The following is a 27,500-nucleotide window of genomic DNA, read 5'->3' as shown; positions in this document are numbered from 1 at the left end:
AAGCAGGTCAAAACCTTTTTGTTTAAACAGATTTTCTGTTGAGAAGTTTTTGAAAATTCGTAGTTATTTATTTTTAAAACTACAGGTTTATGTTATGTTGGCACTTAATGGGTTTTTTGTGATGGTTTGTCTGTGAAAACGTCCTCACAATCACTAAAAACCAAAGAACACCACCCCCACAGTAAAGCGGTGGAAACATGGGTCACTTTTCTGCTAAGAGCACAACATGACCTCCCTGCATGGAGGGGCCAATAGACAGGACCGCGTATCGTACTGTGACGAGGAACCTTCGTCCCATGAAGATGGATGTTCAAGCATGACGATGATCCAAAACATCGTGTCGAGGTAACAAAGCAGTGGATGAAAATAAGAGTGGCCTATCGAGTCTTCCACTCATCACCTCCAGCTGGTGACGGCAGATGGCTGCCCCTCACCGAGCCTGGGGTTACTTCTTCTTCTCTGTAATGTTGTAGGGTATTTACCTTATAAATATGAAATATATAAATATGAAACATGTCAAAACAAAGCAGAGACAGCGATCAGTGATAACTGATTCTCAGTGCTGGAGATAAGGATGTACGGTAACCTTCAACATTACACATCCTGTGGACACATACTGTTTGATCTATTGTTAGCATAAAGACGCTGACAGGTGCAGATGAATGAGCCCCTGATTTCTTCAGCCTACAGCAGACAGACTGTCAGGAGTTAGCTGCAGGACTGCAGAGCGTATGCTTGGTTTTATGTTGCGTTGTTGTTTTTAGCCTGACAGATGCCAAATGATCTGTCTGATCAAACGGGCGATTGTGGAAGAACACAAGCGCTTTGTCCTCTGGAGGCTGCTGACCTTCTCTGGCCACACAAACTGCTACACACTCACACTGACATTAACCTGTCACTGTGGTACACCACTCTATACTTCACATATCTTGGTTGTCCTCATTTACACGACAAACACTTAAATAGACACACACAGTGACACTGTACGCCACCCCGAGAGGCCCAGCGTGGCACGCTACTGGTGTGTCACATGCTCAGAGTCCAAACAGCCTCTGTGAACCCACACTGCTGCAAATATGTCGCCAGCACCTCCAGATTCAAATCAGTGTGTCATTGAGCAACAGAGGTTAGCAAAGGTGTCCCAGTCCAAATATGGTGTAACAGCAGGAACGTGTGGGACATTCCTTTCTTATGACTTCATAAACTCAGCTACTGGGAGATTAATCCAGCGTGGTGTGGCAGCTTTGATCGTAGACCAAAAATGTGCGCTCCAAAAAGATCCCAGCGTAATCAAAACAGGCCGTCCTTTGGCGTCCACCGGGCAGTGTTTTGTAAATAATATGTGTTTATCATTTATATGGGAATATAAAGAACTAGTTTTAGCTGTTCTACATAAACAGCATATCCCAAATATCATCAAAACAGAAAATTAGAATAAGAGCTTTCAAATCTAATTTATTGGCACAATTATTTCAATTTACTTTGCTTTGGAAACAAATGTGCTGTGAGGGCTGTTTAGATCACATGTTACATAATGAAGTAATGAATGTCATTTCTAACTGTTTGATTTTATAAAGTATGTTTGATAAATGTGAGGTCATGTCCAATCTGGAAGAGACATGTTAAAAAATGACCACGGCCTGCACGACTTCACATTTGATGTTATAGTCAGTGTGTACTAGTGATGGGATTTCTGGCTCTTGTTAGAGAACCGGCTCTTCAGGTTGTTTTGTTGCTATAATTTACATTATTATTAACAATAATATAAAATTATGCACAAAAGGAATTACTAATGTAAAAAAAAAAAGTGGTTTTATTTATATATGTTTATATATAAATATATGCGGTGGCCCCTAGAGACAAAACACGTACAAACTCCAAAACACATTTCTAGCATGAACTGAACTTCCAAAGCAGAGCTACTAGATCACCTAAATTACACAATTGAAAGCATGAAAGCATGTGTGTATTGTTTGTGTATTTATACACAGGCACTCATATATATTCAAATAATTAAAAAAATAGTTCATTTACCTGTTACTACCACACACCAAATCCGGTCGTTGGTACTTGTTGGCTTGTGTAGCCACGAGGTAACAAAAGCTCAACACTGTGCCCAGCATCCTGGAGCACTTCTGTTGTCTTTTGTACGTGTTTTGAGTTTTTATGTGCTTCTGATTTTTTACATGTTTTCGAGTTTGTACGTGTTTTTACGTGTTTTGGAGTTTTTATGTGCTTTGTCTCTAGGGGCCACCGTAAATATTCTTTTATTTATTCACTCCACATAAAATGTAATAAATAAATCATATAATACAAAAATCAACTATTCACATTTCAACTTTTAACTATTTAAATTTTCAGCTTTTTCCTTTTACAAATTTAAAGTGAAACAACACAAAACACTGCAAACCACAACACAATTAAATATAAATTATAATATGAAAACAAAAAGAAGATGCACATTCTCTGTCATATGGACCTGCATGAATAAACTTTCTGAATCCTTTATCATCTGCAACTGAAAATAGTTGTGGATGATTACTATACCTTTCTAATGTGACGTTGTTGTCCCTGCTCTCTCTCTCTCCCTCCCGCTCTGTTCCTGTGCTACTGAGTGTAACTACCGCCCTCCCCCCTCTGCCCAGCGTAAGCACGAGGCTCGCGTGCGGAGTGAAGCGGGGAAAAAGTGCGAGAGAGAGAGAGGGTGAGAGAGAGAGAGGGTGAGAGAAAGAGAAAAAAAAAAAACCCACGGCTCGGGATAAGGAGCAGACTCGCGTCGTTCATGTCAGAGATCCGGCTCTAAGAGCCATTTCGTTCGCGACCGACCCATCACTAGTGTGTACATGTTTCTATTACAGCAGTGCAACAGTGTTCAACCCAACATATCTCTGTGAAAGACAAATAACTGCAGCTGAATAAAAGCTTTATTGCTGCCTAATTCATCGCTACGTGTACCTCCGTCCAAGATAATGGATGGTTTGTCATCTGCTGGTGTGTCTGCAGGACAAGCATGTAATGGGATCAGTGGGGATAAATTCATGGAGGAGAGGAGAATGAGACAGACCTAATGCTAGCTAATGAAAGGACAGCAAACTAACACAGAGGAAGAGGTCAAGGCAGATTTCTTTGCAGGGTGAGATGAGGAAGGGAGGAGAGTAACCACTGTGATCACCCAGAAGAGAATGACTCAGGTCTGTGTCCAGTCTCCCCAAATCAGCATGACACAGCAAACTAAGCTACATAAATCTCTGAATTACCAGCTGAGCCACTAATCCAGGCGGTATGACACTCGCCAAACTGCTAGTTCTGTGATATTTTACCACCGAGCATAAAAGTGCTTACAGGAAAGGCCAGGAAAGAATAAGCCATGAATACAGAGTTTAAATCATAAGAATATTTTATAACGTTTAACATTACGCAGAAGCATTTCATATTCATGAAACGCTTTCAATTAAAAGAAAACATCGAAACAGGTAATAAGGACACACCCAACATGCTCAACACCCACTTTAGTACTTCCTACTCAGCAGTTTCAATTACTGGTTAAAGCAAATGTGTTAGAAACTTAAAGCACGTAAAGAATCTGCTCAAGTCAAACAAGACATCAGACAACACATCACCAAGAAGGCAAGTTTAAAGCAGTCCTACAGAAAGGTTTCAAAACTCACTCCCACAGCTTGATTCCAAGGATGTTAGATTCCTATCGGGCCTTTTCTACTGTTAATGTTTAAGCTAAATGACAACTTTGTTTGTCCACTGTCAGCATTCGAAACAACTTCTACAGGGTTTAATGGAGCACACAGATTTGACTTTTTACAAAAGCACTCAATGAGCTGTAGTAATGAAGAATTGTATCACAGTATGTTTTGTCATATCCTGTCTAAGATGTTTTTTATTGCATGAGCCTAAGCACTCATTTATACTCGTATCCAATACAACTGATTTCGGTTTTATGCTTCCTAAAACCCTTAAAATTCCTTGTCAACGTCTTTTAGTTTAACCAATCCTAAAGAAAATCAAGCTTTGCTGCTCTACTCTATTTCCCGTTCCCTGCAACATGTGTGTGGATGCTGAATGAGACGGGTGGAGGGATGAGCGCTACATGGTTGTGTTTGAGCAGGAGGGCTGGATGATGAATGGGCTTTTATAGACATGCTGTTCGTTTACGGAGGCTTGTAGGCGATGATCTCTTTAGTGTAATATGAAAAGGAAACAGATACATCGTGATATCACAAACACAATCCTACATTTGTGCCAACCTAATAAAATAATATGCAGTACTGTGTGAAACTCATCAAGTGGCCTGAACTAAAAGTTCTCCAGCAAGTTTAGTAGCATTGCTACTTGAGATCGTTCATGTTGCAGCCAAGAACTTCACTGGTGACTGCTGCCATGGTGTAAATCAGCTGGTTGGTTCCAGCGATGGTCACACTAGGGACTGTCCACTGCAGTAAAAACTAGAGATGGCACGATACCACTTTTTTATGTCCGATACCGATATCATAAATTTGGATATCTGCCGATACCGATATGAATCCGATATAGTGTTTTTTAATCAACAAAACTGTTTTTTAAATATCTTGCTGCATTTTGTATAAGTTCATACTCAAGTTTAAAACAACAACTACACTAAAGCTATTCTGTTATACCTGTATGCAAAAAAAATATTTCATAGTTCAGCAATACTGATCAATCTAATAAACTTAGACCTACACCATCCTCCCTATTCTGGTATTTTAAAGAGTACTTAGCGTAAATATTAAGCAACCTAACTAATAGGGTTCCAACTCCCAGCAACAACAAAAATAAATAAATAAAAAATAGGGAACCACCCCTCACGCTCCACCTCATGATGCTTAATCGACGTAATCAACCTTAATTTGATGCAGTGTGAAAAAAAATTCACAGAAATCAATTATTTTTCAAGAAATATTAAATAGATTCAACATCTTTCTTCAACAAAATTGCAGACTGCACAGATGGTACCTTCCCAAAGGAAAAAGTACTATAGCTTACTAGGGTATATATATTAGACTTAATAGTCACTATATACAGTAATTGACTTCTATTCATTTTACATCAAATTAAAACTTTGGGTGTCAGATAATTATTTATTAAAAGCTCGACATTTTAAATGAGAATAAGAAAGAAAAGTATGTCTTTGTGCCCCCTTTTCCCTGTTAATGCCCTATCGGCCCCCCTGGCTAAACTTTGCTAGATCCGCCCCTGCACAGTTACCAGCCGTCAGCTACGTAGAAAAAGATCCTGGTGTAGAAAGTAATATTAAATACATTCTAACAACAGCTGATCAAGCTTAAAAGTGCTGCTGTTGTTCAGCCGCTGGTTTCCTCTTTCTGGTGCAAAGTGGGCCAAAAACAAAGAAGAGAGACGGACTCGCGACAGAAAAGCCGATCAGCTGATCATTAAGCAGTTTCATGATTGAAGTAGCAGCAAGAAGAGGCAGTCGCTTGTTAAGCTTAACGCAGGAATGCTTTACAAACATTCAGAGATGGACTTACACACTTGCTTTACTTCTCTCAGGATAACTTTGTCGGAGATGAAATGCCGGGTTGCTAGCGAAGCTCCACATGCTATCCAGACCACCGACAGGTCCCGCATGCCACAGCCGCTCTATCACGTGATGCATACTGCTCCGACGTGCTAACGTTCTGAGGTGAGTTACGGCGTGTTGCAACTTTTGTGAGGTGCTTTCGTGATATTTAATGGATCGGATTACATTTTTTATTTTTCTCCGATATCCGATCCAGTAATTTAGGTCAGTATCGGACCGATACCGATACGTAATATCGGATCGGTCCATCTCTAGTAAAAACTCTGCATTATCACTCCGTTACCTGCTGCAAGCACTGCCACAGTCTGATTTTCTTTCATCACTACCTGAATTGTTTGACTAAAAGGAAAAAGAAATGGCAGATGTCCTTCTCTACAGGGGCAGAACTGTTGGCAAACTGTTCACCACCCCCCAACCGCCCTGTCTGTCATCACTCCACTAGCATTGCTGTTTGTAATTATATTCACTCCACTTTTACACACCTGTACATAATATCCTAAAAGCCACAAATCAACTAGAACCCTGCTCTGTTTGGTAATGAACTGTGATAAAACAAATATCCCCTGCCTATGAAAAACCATAGGCTTCCCAAGGGAGTCATGAGTTCATAATGTTCATGTTTATAAACACTGAAAGCTGACATGGAGTAGGTCCCAGGCCCTGAACTCCATAAGCAAGAAAATGGATTGATGTATAAATACACACACACACATATATTAGGGGTGCAACGACAAACAAAATTCACGGTTCGGTTCGGTTCAGTTCGATACTTTGGTGTCACGGTTCGATATTTTTTCGATACAAAAAAAATGTTCATGCCTTTTTAATTTGTCATTTATTAAAATTATAAATATATATTTTAACTCAAACGTACAGTTTTTAAATTTAATGTTGCTGAAACAACAAAATAATAATAAAAAAATCTATCTGATGGAGAAATCACCCATCTTTGGAAAAGAGAGTTTATTACAGAGAAATGTCTCTTTCAAAATAAAAGCTCTACTATACGCTTCTTCTGGGCTATATTCTCAGCAGCATATTAAACATATCAGGTCCCCATAAGGAGAATCCTGTGCTAACGGCTGTCTAAATGACTCGGGTAAAGTTTGTAGCATGGTGCTTGTTGTTTTGTCTGCTTCCACTTGTCTTTGCACCAGGATGATGTCGGAGTAAATGTGCAGTCATATTCGTTGTGTTCCCACTAGTGCTGTCAGCGTTAATCTGAAATGACCTTAACGCCACAACACGGCAAATCTCCGTTAACGAGCTACCGCGGATCGCCCCGTGCGTGGGGCTAGACGGCCAACACGTTAACGAGCTAACTGCGCTAACACACTAGTTCCCACCCATGTAATTGAGCATTGCGTGGCACATCCAACATACTGTTTTACTTTAGTCCATGACGCGCTTACCTTCAGGGTCATACGTCACATGAAGACCAAAATAGTTCCAAAGGCCAGATCTGAATGAGGGTGGGGGATAGTGATGGCCCGCTTGAAGCTGACGCTCCGGAGCATGTGTCGAAAAAAACAACACACTGGTTCAGAAGCACTGTGTCGAGGCTTGCTTCGTTTGGCAAAAGTCACGTGACCAGTGACGTCCGAAGCTTCATTACGCACGTAACTGCTTCGGTACCTGATTCAAACGGATATAAGGAAGTGAATCATCCACGGGATTCGTGGAGTGTGTTGATGGTGACAGAGAGCGAAGAGGTGATCATTCCACTGACAGATATGGAGCCAGCGAGGAAGAGAGGACGTTCTGGCGTGTGGGAATATTTTGAGTTGATTTTGCTCAATTCATTTTATCTGCCAAAGTGAAAAACCTGAAATGTCCAAAATCATGTTTTCATAATGTAAATATCATTACAGCATATGACTTTAGGAACACTTCCATGTGAATTAAAGCTAATGAAGACTACAAAAATGTATTTGACACTATACGTACATTACATTGCTACAGTTTAGAAAATCATTTTGTTTATTGTTTTTAGGTGATAGTCTGCAGGACCCAGGAATACCTGCATATCTACCAGCTTGCAGTGTAGTTCCTGCACTCCACAGCCTCTTCTGTTCCATGCAAGTGGATTTTCTTCAGGGCAGGAGAAACTATTTCTAAGAAAAGAAACAGACTCAGCCAGCGCACAGTAACACTAATCCTCTTTTTAAATGTAAATAACAAAAGGGCTACCTGACATAGATCATGTTTTTACTTTGCAAGTTCTTGATTAGGGGTGGGTTTTGATTATCGCTTTTCTGATTACAATCCATGCTAAATTGAATAAAGTGATATTGATTCATTAAATCCGGTGTCGATTTGTAAATTAACGTTATTATGCCTGAAACGCCAGCATCTCAGGTTAAACCTCACAACATGTCGTCAAACACCATGCAGCTAAAACAGTAACTGGGAGCAGGTTTACGGATTCTGCATACAAACGTGAACACAGAGCGCGGACCCGACGCGTCAGAGTCAGATTTTGATGTGTCGTCGGGTCCGCGCTGTGTTTGCCTCTTTTTTTTTCGCTGGCTTCTGCAGCTGCAGGTTTCATAACTCTCTGTTTACATCTCTAATTAAGTCTCACGTGTGTCAGCTTTCTTTTAATAGATACGAAATTATGGATATATACTGTTAAATGATCAGAATTGTAATATTTCTGACTGAGGCAAAACTTTCCAGATTCCAGTCAAATTGAATCGGATCCTGTATCGAATCAAAATGATTCTACAAATCAGTAACGATGCAGCCGTACTCAGCTTCCTAAGCATTTTCCCTTTCCAGTTCACAATCAATCCCACCCCTAGGTCAAAAATATGTATAGGACAATTGGCCTAATCTAATATTTTGTATGAACCTGTCCAGCTGTCCAGTGATTAAACGACAAGTAGATGGAGGCAGGACTCCACAGCAGGGGCATACTCCATAATGTGCTGTGCGTTATCATATGTATATTATATATATTGCTCACTTATTGTATTTACCAACATCAAGGAGTTATGAGCAAAGAAAGGCCACACCATAGTGCATGTTTAAATAGGGAAAGTTTATTGATCAAAATGTATTACGCAGATACGCATTACATTTTTTTCAGCCCCCCAATCGAGAAAACAAAACCAATTACATGTTCAAAGCAACGGAACGGTGGCCCAATATCAGAGAGAACTCCACTCTTGAGTGAGCAGCGATGATTGAGCAGTCCGTTTTATTTTGCAGATTCAAGCTGCTCTTCAAAGTTTTCACCACCAGATGTCACCGGAGAGGACTGTGTTGAAAAGCTTCGAGTAATGAACCGTTTTTCAATACAAGCTTCAGTGCTTCGGAAAGCTTCATTTGGCCATCACTAGTGGGGGAGGTTCAGTTTGCCATGTTGCAACGAGCTTAGCTTCTGTCTGCTAGCTTGCGCTGCGCTCAGTGGATCTGTGCTCGACAGTGCAGCCTAGGCGGAGTAGTCGAACACAGATCCACTGAGCGCTCAACACAGACAGCATCTGCAGAAGGAAAGTTGATAAAATAAATTAAAAATTTTGTATTGTTCGATACACATGCGTACCGAACCGAAAGCACTATATATATATATATATATATATATATATATATATATATATATATATATATATATGTGTGTGTGTGTGTTTCTGTGGTTCAGCATTATGATGCTGAACCACATCATAATGAATAAATGGATAAATTTCCGAAATCCCGGAGCAATGCAAATTAGCCGGTGCGAGGTAAGGAGCTCTGTCATTGGTTAGACAGTCTTAGCTTTGCACCTATACCAAAGGCCATTCAGCCTCTGTGTTTACACTCTGCCTACACAGATGTTGGACATGAGACGACACAGGAAAAGGATTTTTGATGTGAGGTTTTTATTGAGATTTTATTTCTTTTTTTTCTGATTTGAAGTATTTATTAATGGAATAATAATTTATTTTCAAATACTGATTTATAAAATTTTTTATTTTCAATTAAATTACTAGATAATAAATTACTTTTGTATTGAATAAATAAAATAACTTAAAAATGAATTTGTAAATTAATATTTTATCGCACAATTCATTGTTTAAGCAAAGAACTTTTTATTTCGATGCGCTGGATCTTCTGGTCCTCTGCACATAAGTGGATTTCCATTTAGACTTTATATAGACAACAACTCAAAGTGCTTTACAACAAGTCACATTCACCCATACGATCATCTAGTGCTGTACTTTAAACACTTTAAACACAAACACGGATACTGTGGGGAGAGGCCACAGAGGCACAGGGAGAAAACTCACACAGAAATCCAACAATTAAAGAGGAACCTTCTCGATGTAACACTACCATCCTGCAAGATGACCTGGTCCTGGGCCATCTTAATAAGCATGCTGTGCACAGTAGTTTCATATTCCTGCCAGAACAAACACCAGACAGTTTGTACACAAGGCTCAGATTCTCGCTTTGCCAGATACAGACAATAGTTTAAGATCCTAATGTCTCTGCACAGCTCTGTATGTACTGAAATATCCAACCTCAGATATTTCCTGCTCACTCTCTGCACCGCCTTAGACAACAAGTAGTTCATGCTATACATAGCATTGACTTTTCATTCCAGCCATGTGCACTCATCAGGGCATCAGTGCTGCCGTAGTAACCACACTAACACTTCCTTGCACCTGTTGAAATGGCCTCAGTCTGATCGTGCCCTGAACAAACTCACCTTTAACATCCCACACACGGACTAAATATGTGCGTGTCAATAACACGTGACAGGAGAACATGCTGGTTGTCTGTCATGGGGCTGAATTAGAAACAGAGCAGGAACTACAGTTTGTCAGATTAAGACTGATCAGGTCCAACATCCGCTCCCAGCACTGATTTACACGTTTGGTGTCACATTGAAGGAAACGCCTACTGGCACAACCTGCATGTGTTAAACTGCTCCTGCGTGTAAACAGCGTGTCACTTACGGCTTTTTGCATCACAAGGACGCGCACTGGCGTCTCAGGGTGACTCAGATGTTTGCTGAATGAGGTGTAGACCGGACTAGGCGGGACTCATTTCAGCAAAACACGAACTTTTCCACCCACCAGTGTTTATCTGTGTGCTTATTTTAAAGAATTATTCCATCGTTATCAAATACGAAGCATTACACGCACGTCGAGCCGTTTCTGCTGAGTCAGACACCAGTGCTCCCGTGTGCTGATTCTCGGGTCCATCTTAAACTGGTGTGTTTGCGAATGAACTTCGGTAAAACGTTACAACGTTACCGGGCGCGCAGAGGGTCTCGGAGGCGTGTCGTACCTGTCGGGTGGTCGCGGGCTCCTCGTTCCCGGTGGGTGAAGGTGTTTCTCCTTCAAGCGATGCTGGGGTGACCGGAGAAGAAGCCATGTCCCCCCGACATCACCTCTCACTAAGCGCCGCTCCTACTGTGACTTTCCTCGGTGTCCTCCAGCGTGCAATACGCTGCCTGGCGCAGTTTGCACGGACGGTGGACCGGTTGCGTCGCTCGTTTCCTGCGCGATCAAAGTGAGTCTTCGGCTGCACAGTGCAGCCACTGTCCCTCCTCCGGCCGGCGGACTAGTCCAGGCGAGGCGGATGACGTTGTCCCGGGTCTCGCTCGCTCTCGCACATGCAGGACTTGGCCCAGTCTGTCTTCTTCTGCCTCACTCTGCGCTCTGCTTTTCACTTCATGTCTTTTTGTTTTGTAAGGTGGCTAACACGATCACTCCTCTTCTGCCTGCAGGACTCTGTGACTGCTCTGTGCTGTGGCAGCACACTCCAGCCTGATAGTTCATTTTACAGCTTTTGGCACTGCGACGCTCTCCTCGGCTCGACAGACACAATCTCACCATGTCGGTACAATATACTGAGTGCAATCCATAACATGATTTTATCTCACTGTAACTTTTAAATCGACCAAATGTTGCGTAAATGACGTGTCACGTGACTTGAGCACATGCACACCCCCTGTCCTCACAGCAGACATTCATCTTAGCCCCCCCCCCCCCCCCCCCCCCTTGTGTTTTGAGATCATTGCTGCAACAAAAGGTTGCCACACATATTTCTACATGAAACGTACTGAATCAGTTGGCACATATTTTATATATATATATATATATATATATATATATATATATATATATATATATATATATATATATATATATATATATATATATATATATTAAATATAATATAATGTTGTTTTGTTGAGTGGCTGAAATAAAGCTGAATCACATCACAGGAACGACACAGCCCTGTTCCTCCAGGCTGTTAACCTGTGAATCAGCAAACATGTATGATTTATTGTCATTCATTTGCTGAACAAACTTTCCTCTGAACTTTGACCCTGAAAATTCAATTCAATTTTATTTATATAGCGCCAAATCACAACAAAAGTCGCCTCAAGGCGCTTCATAGATACAGAGAAAAACCCAACAATCATATGACCCCCTATGAGCAGCACCCTAACCATGGATTGGAGAAGAATGTGAGATGGTAACAATGAGAGCTCAGGAGATGGCAAATACACTAGAAGAGCTACCTTTATATCACGCTGAGCTGAGGGTTTGTCAAGCCCAGCTCAGATTTTCAGGAGAAAGGTGATCTGAACCAAAAGCAGGAGGAGGTCATCACTGCTGGACCGAAGGCTAAGAAGGAAGAGCTTCTGCTGTTTGCAGTGTATACTGCTGTGGATGCTGTATCGTGTGACATGCACAAGATGTTTCATTCAGACTGAACTCTTTCTTTGTAGTGTTTACCTGGAGAAGATCGGAGGGGCTGGCTAAAATGATGAAAGCTCGAAGCAGATTAGAACACCGCTTTGAAAACTTGTACGTGATGCTGTGGGGTTGATTCAGTGACCTTGTGGGGCCATAACAGAGAAATGACAGCAGTGTAGTGGATCAAATAAAGAGTGATGATGTTATATTTGTGACTGTAGCAGGACCAAGGCTCAAAAGGTTGCAGGCGTTGTTAATTGAGCAGAAGATGGACGGCATGAAGCCCTCTCCTCGACAGCTACAGGATCACAGTCTGCAGGTTCAGTTATGCAACGTTTTAGCATCGATGCGTGAAGTTAAGAGCAGACAGGGAGGTTATTTTTGCACTGGGCTGGAATGACTCAGTTTACCTGTCAAAGGCTATCACGGCTGGGAGAAAACCCTCAGCATTAGTAAAGAAGGACCACGGTGGCCTCTGGGTAGAAACACTGCAGAGTTCATGTGGATACGCTGCTGCATTAGGTCAGATAGAAATATCATAAAGCATCATTAAGTAAAAACGTTTATTAAGAACAAATGTTTAAATATTGTTAACGTGTTTCCCAGAAACATCTGTAGAGACAAAGAGCTTTCTGTTGTTGCTTCGAGGAAACAAGCTCTTCTTTTTAGTTTTGTCCTGGTATTTATTCCAGGACGGACTCATCCACTGAGCAGTGTTTGGGTTTCTTCCTTTTCCTCGTTCTGGATGCAAACTATTACAACTCGGGCTTTATTTCAGTGACAATGGCCTTAAGCTGCAATACAACAGGAAGTTACTCATATATAGTAATTTCCCAGACCATATTAAAAATCCATTAACAGGAAATACAAATGATGGGACAATGCCACAGCATGGACATTAGAACAGTTGGGAAAATTTACCTGGAAAAAAGTGAAAATGAGGCTTCATTGAACTGGAATTACAAAGACCAGGAATGTGAGATCCACCAGCCACAACTGAGGGTTTTTACACGTCATATCCTCAAAGTAGAACCACAGTGATCAAAAGAATCGACTTTAATGTTATTCTTTCTTTCTTTATGTCAGATTTAACCCCCCAAAAAGCTTTAATCTTTAACTAGTCTTTGGACGTAGCTACAGTACGGTCAGGTTGACAGTTTATGGGTAACATGTGGCCACCAGGCACTGCGACACACTTCCATGTTATATTACCTTGGCGTCCCGTAGGAATACAGGAGAATCATGTGAGGAATCTAAGAGTTGTTTCTTAATTCAATTCAGTTTTATTTACACAGCACCAAATCACAACAGCAGTCGTCTCAAGGTGCTTTATACTGTAAGGTAGCTCGTACAATAATACATACAGAGAAAAACCCAACAATATGACCCCCTGTGAGCAGCACTTTGGCGACAGTGGGAAGGAAAAACTCCCTTTTAACAGGAAGAAACCTCCAGCAGAACCAGGCTCAGGGAGGGGCGGGGCCATCTGCTGTGATTGGTTGAGGTGAGAGAAGGAAGACAGGATAAAGACATGCTGTGGAAGAGAGACAGATGAACCGCTGAGTGTTGTCCCGTCGAGGTGGCTCTTCTATGTTGTGCATTTATGGCACCAAACCACAAATGCAAAGGAAGAAAGGGTCGAGGCACAGCACCCAGCTGCCTGACAATATTCAGGCAACGTCCAAAGCCCCACAAAGGACCTACCCACACCCCACTGGCCCCGCCCAGATCAAGGAGCTGTCACAGCAGACAAAAATGTGAAGTCCGCACATAGTCGCCATGGCACCCACCAACCCACCACACCATCCCCCATGGAGCTACCAGGAGAGGCATACTGGCCCACTGAGGATCACAGAGGAGCAGACCCAGGGGGGCTGACAGCACAGCCCCCACCCACCAGTCCTGCAGCTTATTTTATCTTGTCAGCGTGAGCCCCACCTAAAGGGGACAGAGGGATTAGTGAGTTGCATTAGTGGGGCAGGAGAGAGTGAAGCAGGGGAGCCAATGTCACTGCGATACGACTCCTCAACACCATCCAGCCTGCCCCACCACTCATAATGAGTCCTGCTGTGCTCTGTAGCAATGATGCATTTTATGTGTGTGTGCCAGGTTAGTGCTGTGGATTCAAAGGAGCACAGTTCCACTAAACAGGAGATCAGGATAAACCCCAGTAACCAACCCTGCCCCCGCCATCACATATTCTCAATCCCAACAGAGGCCAGCCCCACAATGACATGCCACACGTGATACACAGCCAACATTACTGTTATAATTACATGTTTCCTTTATTACTTTCCTTTCAACCTCTTTATTTTGCACCTTAAACTTTCGTCGGTTGCTACAAGCCACAAAGTCCTTTATGGTTTGTCTCTGTTGTGTGGAGGGCTGTTTTTAAGAGCTCAAAAATGGGTGTATCAGAGTCAAACAGGCAGCACAGTGGAAAAGTGGTTGGCACTGTTTCCTGACAGCAAGAAGGTTCTGGGTTCAAATCCAACATCTAAGCTGTTTGCATGCTCTCCCCATGTCTGGGTCCTCTCTGGGTTCTCTGGCTCCCACAGTCCAAAGACGAGCAGTTAGTGGGGTTAGGTTGATTGGTGTATGTGCCTATGAGTGTACACGGGTGTTTCTCGGTGTTAGTGACAGTCTGACAGAAGGCTGCATCCCTCAGCCTCATGTGGGCTGTGTAGCCCCTTTACAACTGCAGTGAGAGCTCAGACCTGTTTCTGGTGGGTGGTGGACTCCTCCAGGGCTTCCCCTGATTCCCCTTCTGCCACAGAAGACTGTGGCCTCAGAAACTCATATCTGCTTTTTGCAAATGAAGCGAACCTGTTGGCTTCATCAGCAGGGGCGGATCTAGAAGGGTGGCATGGGGTGGCAAGTGCCACCCTAAAATGATCCCTTGCCACCCCAAGTGCCACCCCAGTTTTGCATATGACAGTGTTGTTTATTAAAATAAGTTTAACAGTTTGAGCGTAGTTACAGTCAGCAGTGAATATAAATGCTAGAACTGGATATATTCCATAGTGTCCCCCCCTCCACATTAAGAAATGGTTCAGCCCATAGCAGGACGGCTTTTTTCTTGTTTTCAGTAGCAAGCGATGCTTATGATTGTGCCAGAGCACATTTTGAACAACACCATGGGAATTTCTGATTTTACACAGGTGGGTGGATGTTACACTGTGGAAATGAAGGAAGGTGAGTGCTATTTTAAATGGTTGTAGAAAATGAAAAAACAGCAGGTGTATTGGCTGCATTTTTAGATAAATAGTTGTATCTGTTTACAAAATGTACAATTTATATTTGCATTTCAAGTTATAAACATTTACCCAACACGTCTGTGGTTTTTTTACAGTAAAAAATACTGCTAGGATTTTAGGTTCTTTGTGTGATTTCAGATCAGTAATAGTTACATTAATAGTAATAGTAATACTAATGCAGTATGTCAGTGAAAAAACAACTAAATTCAGTTGAGCTGAAAAGATACCAAACAAAGCAAGAGGAGGAAAAAATAAAATGAAACAATCTGAGGGTGAAATACAAACGTAAACTCAAAGGAGTCACAAATGTCCGGTTGTGTTTCAGACCTCAGAGGGTGAATCCAACAAATCATGAAAAATGAGGTTTACATGTTTGTTCATGACAGTGCAGATTTCTGACATTTTGTGTCATTTAAGCTGCAACAATGTGACTGTTTTCTAACAAAAACAGTGAAACTTAAGTTAGACTTGTGTTTGTAAATGAAGCGCCCCATGTTGTGTAGCTTTCTGGAGTTTATACTTATTGGGCTACATATGTATTTAATATACAGGCTGTACAGTACATAACATCAAAACTCACATGTTTCATGTAACTAAAGTGTGTAATCATGTGGGTACAGACAATAATTAAGTTATAGACTATATTTATATGAAAAACGTGCATACTTACTGCATTTGAATCATTTTAACCACATGTAACCACCTGCATATGTGTTTGGGGGAAAAAGGCTTTGATTTTGCCACCCTAAGAAAATTTCTCTAGAGCCGCCCCTGACCATTTCACAGGATTTGCATTTAAAGATGCAACAAGACTAAAATGGTTAGGGTCAGGAGGTCAAAGGTCAGAGCTCCTGTGGGTCTGAGGGCGGCCTCACGCTGGAGAAGGATGAAGGAGTCTGACCTGAGCCAGTGTTTGACATGAACACATCAGCACTGCTGTCAGTGAGCCTAACGACAGCCGTTAGCATCATTTCAGTGTTTCAGTCATAAAAACACTTCCTGTCACTGTGGTGGTTACAGTGACATCATGCAGTTTGTGCTTTGACCTCCAGAGGGCGACAAATCAGCACAGACAGAGAGCTCCATTCAAACTTTGCTGCCATCAGGAATAATTCTTCAAATATAATCATCAGTGTTTGAGCAGCTATGATATCAGGGACAATCTAGACATGTGTGACAATACTGAACATGTCACATGACACACCTCAAACATCATGTGATCCACTCTCAGTCTGCACTTTCATTCATGACTTCAACAGGTTGAAATGAGCTTTGAAGAAACATCAGTTCAGTGCTGAAATATTTAAACGCTGCAGGAAGAAGGACAACAACAAATTGATGACGGATGTTTGTGCTTCAAACAGGAAAACCAGCAGAAATAAATCACAGCCTGCCAGAGGTTTGGAGTTTCCGAGGTGCAACTGAACGCAGCACAGTGTTCCAATGCTCCTGATTGTCCTCAAACGTCTCTTTGGGTGTTTCCTTCCTGCTCAAAGTTTAATTTCACTTCCTGAACTTCGTGGAGTGGAGCTTGTTGTTGGTGTATGAAGAAACTGTAAGTTTGCTTTGTTTCCTCCTTTAACAGTTTGTCTTTAGGAACTTTACTGTTTGTTCAGCTCGTGTTTGATTTCTTCACACAACAAACTGTGTGTGTTTGTATTTCCGGTCTCTCCATTAAAGTCAGTGTGTAATGTTTCCTGGCTAACATCAGCTGTGTGCAGCTTAGTTCAGCACAAATCTGCCGCTCCATAGTTCACGGTAACGGACTCACAGCTGGACCAACGAGGCCGAGTGTGTCCGCCACTCTGAGCTACGTTCGTGTTTGTGTACTTGTAGTTTGTACTTTGAGTTCACTCAGAGCCCACAGAGGACGCAGCGTACGTGATGACGTCACAGCCCTTTACCTCCTTTACTGTCACTGTGATTAATATTTACACACGAGACACCTGCAGAGCTCTGACGCTAAGCTAGCACACAGCATGCTAACGCTAAGCTAACGCTAAGCTAACACTAAGCTAACACTAAGCTAACGCTAAGCTAACACTAAGAGTTCTTACAGACACGAGTTAAAAAGCTGCTTTTAGTGTGTGATCAGAGTCCAGGACTGAGAGCAGCAGCAGAGCTGATGGATGATGAATTACTGGATGGAAGAAGCTTCTCATTAGCAGTGAATCAGTGTGTGTGCAGTTCTCTGCAAACTCAGCAGGAAGAATTAGTGTGAAGCTTTAACTCTGCTGATCCTCTTTGAATCCTGGATCAGCTGAAATGTTTAAAATGTTGTTCACACGTGTTGGACTGACTGAAGCTTCCAGTCACAGTGAATCAGTGTGTGTCAGTGAATGCATCGTGTGTGCTTCAGGCTCCATCTAGTGGACTGATAGCAGAGCAGCTGATGGCAGCTTCCTCTGCCTCACACTGCTGTCTGACTGCATCCAGCTGACACTGAGATGAAGCAGGAAAGAAGCAGCTGATATTTGGACAGCACACATGATGAAAGGAGGATTTCAGCTGATGTGCACATGAATGATTTGTTTCCTCTGCAGGTAGAAAGTGTGTGTGAGCTGATGTGAATTCTTTGGGTGAATTCTGAGCTTTTTGTGGATACGTGTCCATATTTGCATTAAAGACCTGAGAGCTGGAGGGTTAAACGGCAGTTCACCCCCTTTGTACTGGGGGCGCTGGAGCTCAAGAGGTAAAAGGAGACATTATGGCTCAATAAAAGCTCTGAGAACAAAACCTGAACTCAAACTGCTCAAACTCTAAATATTCTAAATAAGTAAATACATTGGACATGTGATGAGATTCATGTTCTCTCTCATGTTTTACAGTTGAAAGATGGAAAAATCTGTTGAGGAGCAGTTGCTGAACAGGCTGGAAGATTTGGGAGAAGAGGAGCTGAAACTTTTCCACTGGTACCTGGAAAAAGGACCCGGAGGTGATTTCACAACCATCAAAAAGAGCCGACTGGAGAACGCAAGGAAGGATGGACGTCATGGAACAGTGGATCTTATGGTGGAGACATACACTACTCGCCATGTAATGGAGGTGGCAGAGTTGATTTTAAAGAAGATGAATGAAGGTCAGTCAGAGAAAAAAGACATGACTCAGTGCAGTATCAGGACAACACTGTCACAGTTTATGGATGGAAAACTGAGGCTGTTTTAGTCTGAACTTTCAATTGTGTGTCTTTTCTCTTCTAAATTTGTTTGAGTACAAATATTATATTTAGACATCTTGATGCATGCTCAATCATGCAGGTAAGTAAATCTCCAAAAGTTGTTTTTGTTTTTTCATCTGAATGTAGCGTTTTCAGTGGGAGAAACGTTTCGTACATCTGTCACCATCTTACATGCTGTGATTGCAGCCATTCCCCAACTCTCTGTGAATGGGACTCATGGTTATTGATCAGTGGTTGTTGATCAGTGGTCATGAGATTTTGCTTAATTACGATGAAGAAACTGACCTCCCAGCCCATTGTTCCTTCAGTGGGCTGGTTTCAGTCAATATCCAAATGTACAGTTTATAAGATTGAAACCTGCAGTCAGCTGAGACTGAAGAAGTCACTTGGGTGAGTGACGACACGTTTCTCCCAGAAAACACTACGTCCAGATGAACAGAATCAACTTTTGGAGATTATATTTAGAGTATTTTGAAGCCATGCAGGTCTTCATTGTTAAACAAACAGTTCCTTATTCATGGTGCACTTTACTCCAACAGGGAAACCCTCAGCCCAGGCATCTTCATCCTGTTTATCACAAGGTAATAATTCCTTAGTTTGTCTCAGGAGCCATTGGTAAGGTAGAAACACATGAAGCCTGCACTGACCAATAGGAACTCAGGTTGTTTCCATGTGGTATCTCTGTATCCTCATCTCTGTAGTGTAACTAAGCTCTGAGCCCCAGTTAATGAACAGTTGCCCATAAGTATAACCGCAGTTACCTACCTACTATCTTTATTTATAATACACTTCAAAACAGCCATAGGTGACACAAAGTGCTGTACATTGATACTAAATAATAACAATACATGTGATATAAAAAACAATAAAAAAGGTCAAATAACGAAAACAGACCGAGTCTCAGTGGGTCAGAAAGAATAAAATGGGTTTTAAGATGTGTTTTTGAAGTGGACAGTGAAGGGGGCTCTCTAACATGTAACGGCAAGTTAGTCCATAACTTATGAACAATGATAGAGAAGGCTATCTGAGTGAGCTGGTCAGCTGACTGATGAGGTGTGTAGGCGTGAAGAAGGTAAGGCAGGGCAAGACTGTGAAAAATGTAAAACTAAACACAACAATTTAAAAATGAACTCTAAAATATACAGGCTGCCAGTGGAGCGAGGCTAAGACAGGGGTAACATGCTCTCTTTTATAGGTTCTTCATGCAGCAGTGTTTTGAACCAGCTGAGCATGCGAGAGTAATGACTGACTCCCACATAAAGTCAATCACAGTAGTCCAGATGGGATGAAATAAAAGTATGGATCACTGTTTCAGAGTGCTGCCTAGAAACCACATGTTGTATTGTGTGTGTGACAAATAAAATTGTTGAATTTGAAAGAAAACATTTCACTGCTGTCAGTTGCCTAAAATAAAAAACGCTATACTTTGAAAAACTAGACAACAATTATAATTTACTTTCCAGTTTAAAATCACTGTCCAAATTAAACCCAAGGTCGGTAATAATTAGGGCTGGGTTTTTATAATCGATTTATCGATTAAAATCGATTCTGGCTTGGATAACGTGAAATCGATTCATTAAAATCCTGAATCGATTTTTTAATATAAATTTATTTTGCCCGAAACGCCAGAATCTCAGGTGAAACCTCACAAAATTTCAACAACCACCAAACAGCCAAGACAGGAAATGAGAGCAGGAACACAGATTCTGCACAAAGACCTAAACACACAGCGCGGACCAGAATCAGTGAGATGTCGCCTTTCTCACCTGACGGCACAGACACGGTCGGGGCTGAAAGCCGACAGCTCGCTGATTCTGGTGTGTCGGCAGGTCTGCGCTTTGTGTTCACGCCCTTTTTGTGCTGATTCTAAAGCTGTTAGTTTGATCTCTCTCCAAACAATACTGACCGAACCAGCAGCAACATAAACAACATTATATCAGTAAGGAAGCTGACTACATATTAACTGATAATTTATGGCAAAGGGGTGGGATTAAATAAGTGTTTACTTCTTCCCACTCCCTTTCAACATATAAATTAATCAGAACGTTTTTTTGTATGTATTTTGTATAGTATTTTTTTCTCTCTTATTTTCATTTCTAAATGTACCTGTATATTGTTCACATGTTGCAATAAATTACCAATCAATCAATCAATCAATCAATCAATCAATCAATCAATCATCATGAATTCCCTCTGACTTTTACTGTTTTGCTTCCACCACAATAAAATCACACTTCATGCACAGCTCTCTCTCTCTCTGTACTTCAAGAACAGTTTCCCGTCTAAAAATCTGTTTTCTGCATTATTCGCTTGCTTGTTACGCACAAGTCTACCGTTGTTTACAGCCTGTCTGCTGCTGTTTTTTTTTCCTTTTACATTCTTCCGAAAAGAAAACCTAATTTCTGCCGTTCAATACTGAACAAATTTAAACTTTTTAAAATTATGCAAAACGCTCAGCCGTGTCTCTAATAAAGCCGCTGTAACATCAGAGGTAACGTTCATATGTTGATTAATGGTTTTCTTTTGTTTTTGATGTACTGCAGAATATCTTTATAAAATCCCAGGCCTGGAAAATCACCTTCATGTTTTTCTGTGTTTTATCTTCAGCTACTTTGACACAAAGGCATCTGTTGTGATGCTCACACCTTTGATAAAGTCTTGCGTGTGTCAGCTTCCTTTTTATAGATACAAAAATATGTAAATGTACGGATTTCTGACTGTCAAAATTTCCCAGATTCAATTCGAATCGAATTGAAGTGAATCGAATTAAATCGAGTCGTGGATCGAATCGATTCGGGACCTTGTGAATCGGTATCTTCCCAAAGCAACAAAAAAGGACTCATATGGGCCACTAGGCCCAAACATTATCACCTCTGTTTTGTTGCTGTGAGTGTTCTGGGAGAGTAGAAAAGCAGTATATATCAATCAGTCCATTTAAAATGTAAAGAAAGGGGGGGGGGGAAATAGCGATGGTCCTAAAATTAACCCCCTGGTAGGCCACATGTCCAACAAGCAGCAGAAAAATCAGAACTAAGAAGGTTCACAGAGAAAGTTCTCTCTGCCAGATAATACCTAAAGCATTTAAGTTCAGTGCCACTAATGCCCACTAGGACATTTAATCAAGATATTAGAATATTGTGGGCTACTGTTTCAAAGGCAGCGGTCAATTCAATCAAAACCAAAACAATGTGGTTCTGGTTTTGCACTTCTAGGTACTTGTTTTGATGGTTTATTGTTTTAGTTTCAGTTTTGAGTTTTAAATTAAATGTAATCTTCATTAAGCTTTAGGCGGTCCCCCTGTCTCATACTTCCTATATTAATTAATTTATTTTAACTTCTGTCTACCTGCTACCGACTTTTTGTCTAGTTTGGTTTTTATTTTTGACTGTTGATGATTACATTTACCTATTTATCATCCACTTTATCATTCCCGGTCAACCCTTAGTGCATAAGTACTCCTGACTTGTATATACTGGTATAATTATAAATCTTAATTCTTCTTGTTGTTTTTAGAGGTTTTTATCTAACAATATAAAGTTCCTTCAAGTGGCAGTTGTTGTAATTTGGGGATATAATTTGTAATTATAATAAATGTAATTTATGTCAAACATGTTTTCTTTCTTTCTTTTGTTTTTGCTAATTAGTTGATTTATTCTTGCCTCAGAGGATGTTTTGCTAAAATAAAAAATAAACAGGGCTTTGATGTCTACAAACTGGTTAAATATACAGAAAAACATTACTTTAACACCCATGTACTTAGTTAAAATTTCTCATGAAGTAACTTAAACATCTGACATGATGTGATGGTGAATTATTAATAAATACAAAAAAGGCTTCAGTTACACATGATGCTGAAAAAAAAGACAGACACACAAAAAACAAACCATGCAACAGCTTAATAATGCTGTGATGGATCTGTTATTATGTTTTTGTTTGTTTTTCTAGAGTCATATCAAAAGTGTGAGCCTAAACTCGGTTCAAAACAAATGAAAAAGTTCAACTATAATAATTCAAGCAAGGAGTCATTTGTGAAGATCACAGCAAACATCCTGAAGAGAATGAAGCTGAATAAGCAGGCTGATCATCTACTGAGCAGTAAGAAGATATCTATAAATAATATCAGCTAATGGAAAAACTAAAATTTCATAATGTTGCAAGAACTTGACCTGATTCTTCACAAGCACTTAATTTGGGCAGGAAAGAAATGGTCATGTACCCTTGATAAGTACTTAAATTCAATATATATATTTTTCTTTATTTCTAAAGGAACTCCCAGTGGACGTTGTCAGCGTAACCTTAAATCCACCCTGAAGAAGAAGTTCCAGTGTGTGTTTGAGGGCATCGCTAAAGCAGGAAACCCAACCCTCCTGAATCAGATCTACACAGAGCTCTACATCACAGAGGGAGGGACTGCAGAGGTCAATGATGAACATGAGGTCAGACAGATTGAAACAGCATCCAGGAAACCACACAGACCAGAAACAACCATCAGACAAGAAGACATCTTTAAAGCCTCACCTGGAAGAGATGAACCAATCAGAACAGTGCTGACAAAGGGAGTGGCTGGCATTGGGAAAACAGTCTTAACACAGAAATACAGCCTGGACTGGGCTGAAGACAAAGCCAACCAGGACATCCAGTTCATATTTCCATTCACTTTCAGAGAGCTGAATGTGCTGAAAGAGGAAAAGTTCAGCTTGGTGGGACTTGTTCATCACTTCTTTACTGAAACCAAAGAAGCAGGAATCTGCAGCTTTGAAGACTTCCAGGTTGTGTTCATCTTTGATGGTCTGGATGAGTGTCGACTTCCTCTGGACTTCCACAAAACTACAATCCTAACTGACCCTAGAAAGTCCACCTCAGTGGATGTGCTGCTGATAAACCTCATCAGGGGGAAACTGCTTCCCTCTGCTCGCCTCTGGATAACCACACGACCTGCAGCAGCCAATCAGATCCCTCCTGACTGTGTTGGCATGGTGACAGAGGTCAGAGGGTTCACTGACCCACAGAAGGAGGAGTACTTCAGGAAGAGATTCAGAGATGAGGAGCAGGCCAGCAGCATCATCTCCCACATCAAGACATCACGAAGCCTCCACATCATGTGTCACATCCCAGTCTTCTGCTGGATCACTGCTACAGTTCTGGAGGATGTGCTGGAAACCAGAGAGGGAGGACAGCTGCCCAACACCCTGACTGAGATGTACATCCACTTCCTGGTGGTTCAGGCCAAAGTGAAGAAGGTCAAGTATGATGGAGGAGCTGAGACAGATCCACACTGGAGTCCAGAGAGCAGGAAGATGATGGAGTCTCTGGGAAAACTGGCTTTTGATCAGCTGCAGAAAGGAAACCTGATCTTCTATGAATCAGACCTGACAGAGTGTGGCATCGATATCAGAGCAGCCTCAGTGTACTCAGGAGTGTTCACACAGATCTTTAAAGAGGAGAGAGGACTGTACCAGGACAAGGTGTTCTGCTTCATCCATCTGAGTGTTCAGGAGTTTCTGGCTGCTCTTCATGTCCATCTGACCTTCATCAACTCTGGACTCAATCTGCTGGAACAACAACAAACAACCTCCAAGAAGTCTGAAACAGGAGAATCTGCAGAGAAACACTTCTACCAGAGTGCTGTGGACAAGGCCTTACAGAGTCCAAATGGACACCTGGACTTGTTCCTCCGCTTCCTCCTGGGTCTTTCACTGCAGACCAATCAGACTCTCTTACGAGCCCTGATGACACAGACAGGAAGTAGCTCACTGACCAATCAGGAAACAGTCCAGTACATCAAGAAGAAGCTCAGTAAGAATCTGTCTGCAGAGAAAAGCATCAATCTGATCCACTGTCTGAATGAACTGAATGATCGTTCTCTAGTGGAGGAGATCCAACAATACAGGACTTCAGGAAGTCTCTCCACAGGTAAACTGTCTCCTGCTCAGTGCTCAGCTCTGACCTTCATCTTACTGTCATCAGAAGAAGATCTGGATGAGTTTGACTTCAAGAAATACTCTGCTTCAGAGGAGGCTCTTCTGAGAATGCTGCCAGTGGTCAAAGCCTCCAACAAAGCTCTGTGAGTAAACATGTTGTCATCGCTTCATTGTTAAAATCATGGGAAATAAATCAGAAATGCTGAGTTCAAAGAGCACTGTAACATTTTTTTAAAATAGTAAATTAAATGATCATCAGTCACTCGGTAAATATATGGTAGTTTTAATGTTTCACTCCAGCATTTCTAAAACACACTTTGTTCTGTAACTCTTATCAAAGGACAATCCAGACCCAGCCTATAAGAACATGAGCTCTGATGCTTCAGCCCCTCTGACAGGTTTATTATCCTCAGCTTGTTCATTTGTCTCCAACTCCAGGAGTTTGGTTGTTTTATTCTAAAGCACAAACTTCACCTGCCAGACTTCACCTACATCTTTTTCTGATGTTCATAATTTAAGTTCAAGTTTGTATCTCACTTTCAGTGCACACCCTCCCTTTTTAAATATAAATCTCTGCTGTGCTGTCATGTTTTCATCCTGTATGGAGGGAGAAACTCGGTCTTCATTACTGAAATTGCCTCTAAGGTCGTGTTTCTTGTCAGTAACCATATGTAACTGTAAGGCTTCCATAACCAGTGTTATCACAGAATTACAGTGGGTTCACTCTGGGTCCTCTACAGTTTCCTCCCACTGTCCACAGACATGCAGTTAGGTTACCTGGTGATCTAAACTTCATGCAGGTGTGAGTGAGAGTGGTTGTCTGTCCCTCTGTGGGCTTAGTGGAAGAGACTGGATGGATCTCTGCTTTGTCTTTGATATATGCTGACAGCAAACATTCTCCATGAAGTCTGCATTTCAGCTCATCTCCTTTATACACACCTTTAACAGGAAGAGTTTTATACAGCTAGTGTTTAAAATCAAGTGTTATTCACAATACACAGGTAATGAGCATGATTATTGAATTACTAAAATTTTCTAAAATAATTGTTTTAGTTAATATTGTATGACAGTGTACACAGAATTATTAGCTCAGTAGGCAGAGTGGTCGCCCCATGATCATAAGGTCAGGGGTCGAATCCACCGAATAGTTACCTTGTGGTACCCCTGAGCAAGGTACCATCAAGGTACCAATCATGTGCACTGGACTGGTAGCACTCATAGTCTCATAGGTTTAAATAAATTTTTTTTAAAAAGGGTTCAACATATAAACAAATTTAATTTGATCACATATATTGTTTGTTTTTTTTTGTTTTTGTTTTTTTCCTTTCTCTCACAGACTGAGCAGCTGTAACGTCTCAGAGAAAGGCTGTGAAAATTTGTTGTCAGTGGTCAGCTCCCAGTCCTGTAGTCTGAGAGAGCTGGACCTGAGTACCAACAGCCTGAAGGCTTCAGCAGTAAAGCTTCTGTCTGCTGCAGTGGAGAGTCCACATGCCAAACTGAATGTTCTGAGGTCAGATCAATTTGTATTATGTTTAGTTCTGTTTGTTTATGTGTTTGATGTTTGTTTTTGTTTATGTCTTTATCCAGTTATCCTTGTTTCATAGCATTTTTATTCATTTCAAAGTTAAACAGAAGTTTTACTAACCTGCTCAGCACAAGACAATAAGCTATTGCACCTTGATTACACTTTAACAACAATCTTTATTCATGTTTTTATCTTCAGACTTAACATCTGTGAACTCTCAGAGGAAAACTGTGAAGCTCTGTCCTCAGTTCTCAGCTCGCAGTCCTCTAGTCTGACAGAGCTGGACCTGAGTATCAGAAAGCTGCAGGATTCAGGAGTGAAGCTTCTGTCTGCTGGACTACAACGTTTAAACTGTAAACTGAATACTCTGAGGTCAGATCAGAAAACATTTAGTTTTTAGAATTATTAATTAAAGTTCATACATATGATGTTGTATCTTAGTATGTTTATGTTTCCTTTAAAAATAGAAAGTCAACATTTAATGTTGTGAAATGTATTAACAAACTCTACATGAGTACTTGTTTTATAGATTGTCTTTTATTTTTCAGACTGAGTGGCTGTAACCTGTCAGAGAGAAGCTGTGAAGCTCTGTCCTCAGTCCTCAGCTCCCAGTCCTCCAGTCTGAGAGAGCTGGACCTGAGTAACTCTGACCTGCAGGATTCAGGAGTGAAGCTTCTGTCCGCTGGACTAAAGAGTTCACAGTGTGCAGTGGAAACTCTCAGGTCAGGATTCAAACTTTTCCACAGATGATCATTTGAAATGTGATTTATATTATTGTATAAACAGGTAACTTTTACAGCTGTCAAGTGAACTTTTATTTACATTTGAGTGGATAATTGGACTCTGAATTACTAAAAGTTGTTATAGTCATGTCTTTGTTTATTTAAAAAAATACTTCACGTACTGCCTAATTTAAAGATTTAGGCTCCTTTGGGCCCATAATATATATATTTGATTTCTTTGTGAATGAAATTAGGAGGATATTGGCGACTGCTGATTGGCTCGCTGTTTGTTTTTTATTCACAGTACTTAATTTTAAAGGCTGATTTCTCAAAATGAGATGTTTATCTTTTCTTCTACAACACGTGGAGCCACCAAATCTTCTTGCTTGATTTATTCATTACAGTTTGATTTAAAGAATATTAGACTCGTAACATAATAAATATATTTATTTCACTTCTTCTTGAGAGAAAGAAAGGGATGACTGGGTGAGCTCCAGTGGTTCATCCCAGCAGAGAGAGCGGCACACTGGGCTGCAAATGATCACAGTAGTAATGGCCATAGTTTGATAAAACAGGCAGTCTTACCCTGTAGATAATACAGGGTTCTGGTGCCGATGTGGGGAA

The 27,500-nt window shown here is 41.1% G+C and overlaps 1 protein-coding gene across 1 annotated transcript; it reads left to right on the top strand.

Moving 5' to 3' along the window:
- Nucleotides 1–24,540: 24,540 nt before the first annotated feature.
- On the top strand, nt 24,541–27,491 carry LOC113017655 (ribonuclease inhibitor-like). Its single transcript, XM_026160790.1, has 4 exons — nt 24,541–24,772; nt 25,966–26,139; nt 26,353–26,526; nt 26,703–27,491. Exons 1-4 carry the CDS (start codon nt 24,738–24,740, stop codon nt 26,902–26,904), a joined length of 585 nt encoding a protein of 194 aa, XP_026016575.1. The 5' UTR covers nt 24,541–24,737; the 3' UTR covers nt 26,905–27,491.
- The last annotated feature ends 9 nt before the right edge of the window (nt 27,492–27,500 follow it).

This window comes from Astatotilapia calliptera, unplaced genomic scaffold (assembly GCF_900246225.1).
Source record: "Astatotilapia calliptera unplaced genomic scaffold, fAstCal1.2 U_scaffold_172, whole genome shotgun sequence".
Classification (NCBI taxonomy): Eukaryota; Metazoa; Chordata; class Actinopteri; order Cichliformes; family Cichlidae; genus Astatotilapia; species Astatotilapia calliptera.
Note: the sequence above shows the minus strand (reverse complement) of the source record. Positions and strands in the feature narration are given on the sequence as shown.

Coding starts and splice junctions, on each gene's coding strand:
- LOC113017655 (XM_026160790.1), top strand. CDS start 24,738: ATGCTGCCAGTGGTCAAAGCCTCCAACAAAGCTCT. Junction 26,140..26,352: donor GCCAAACTGAATGTTCTGAG/GTCAGATCAATT, acceptor TTTTATCTTCAG/ACTTAACATCTGTGAACTCT. Junction 26,527..26,702: donor TGTAAACTGAATACTCTGAG/GTCAGATCAGAA, acceptor TTTATTTTTCAG/ACTGAGTGGCTGTAACCTGT.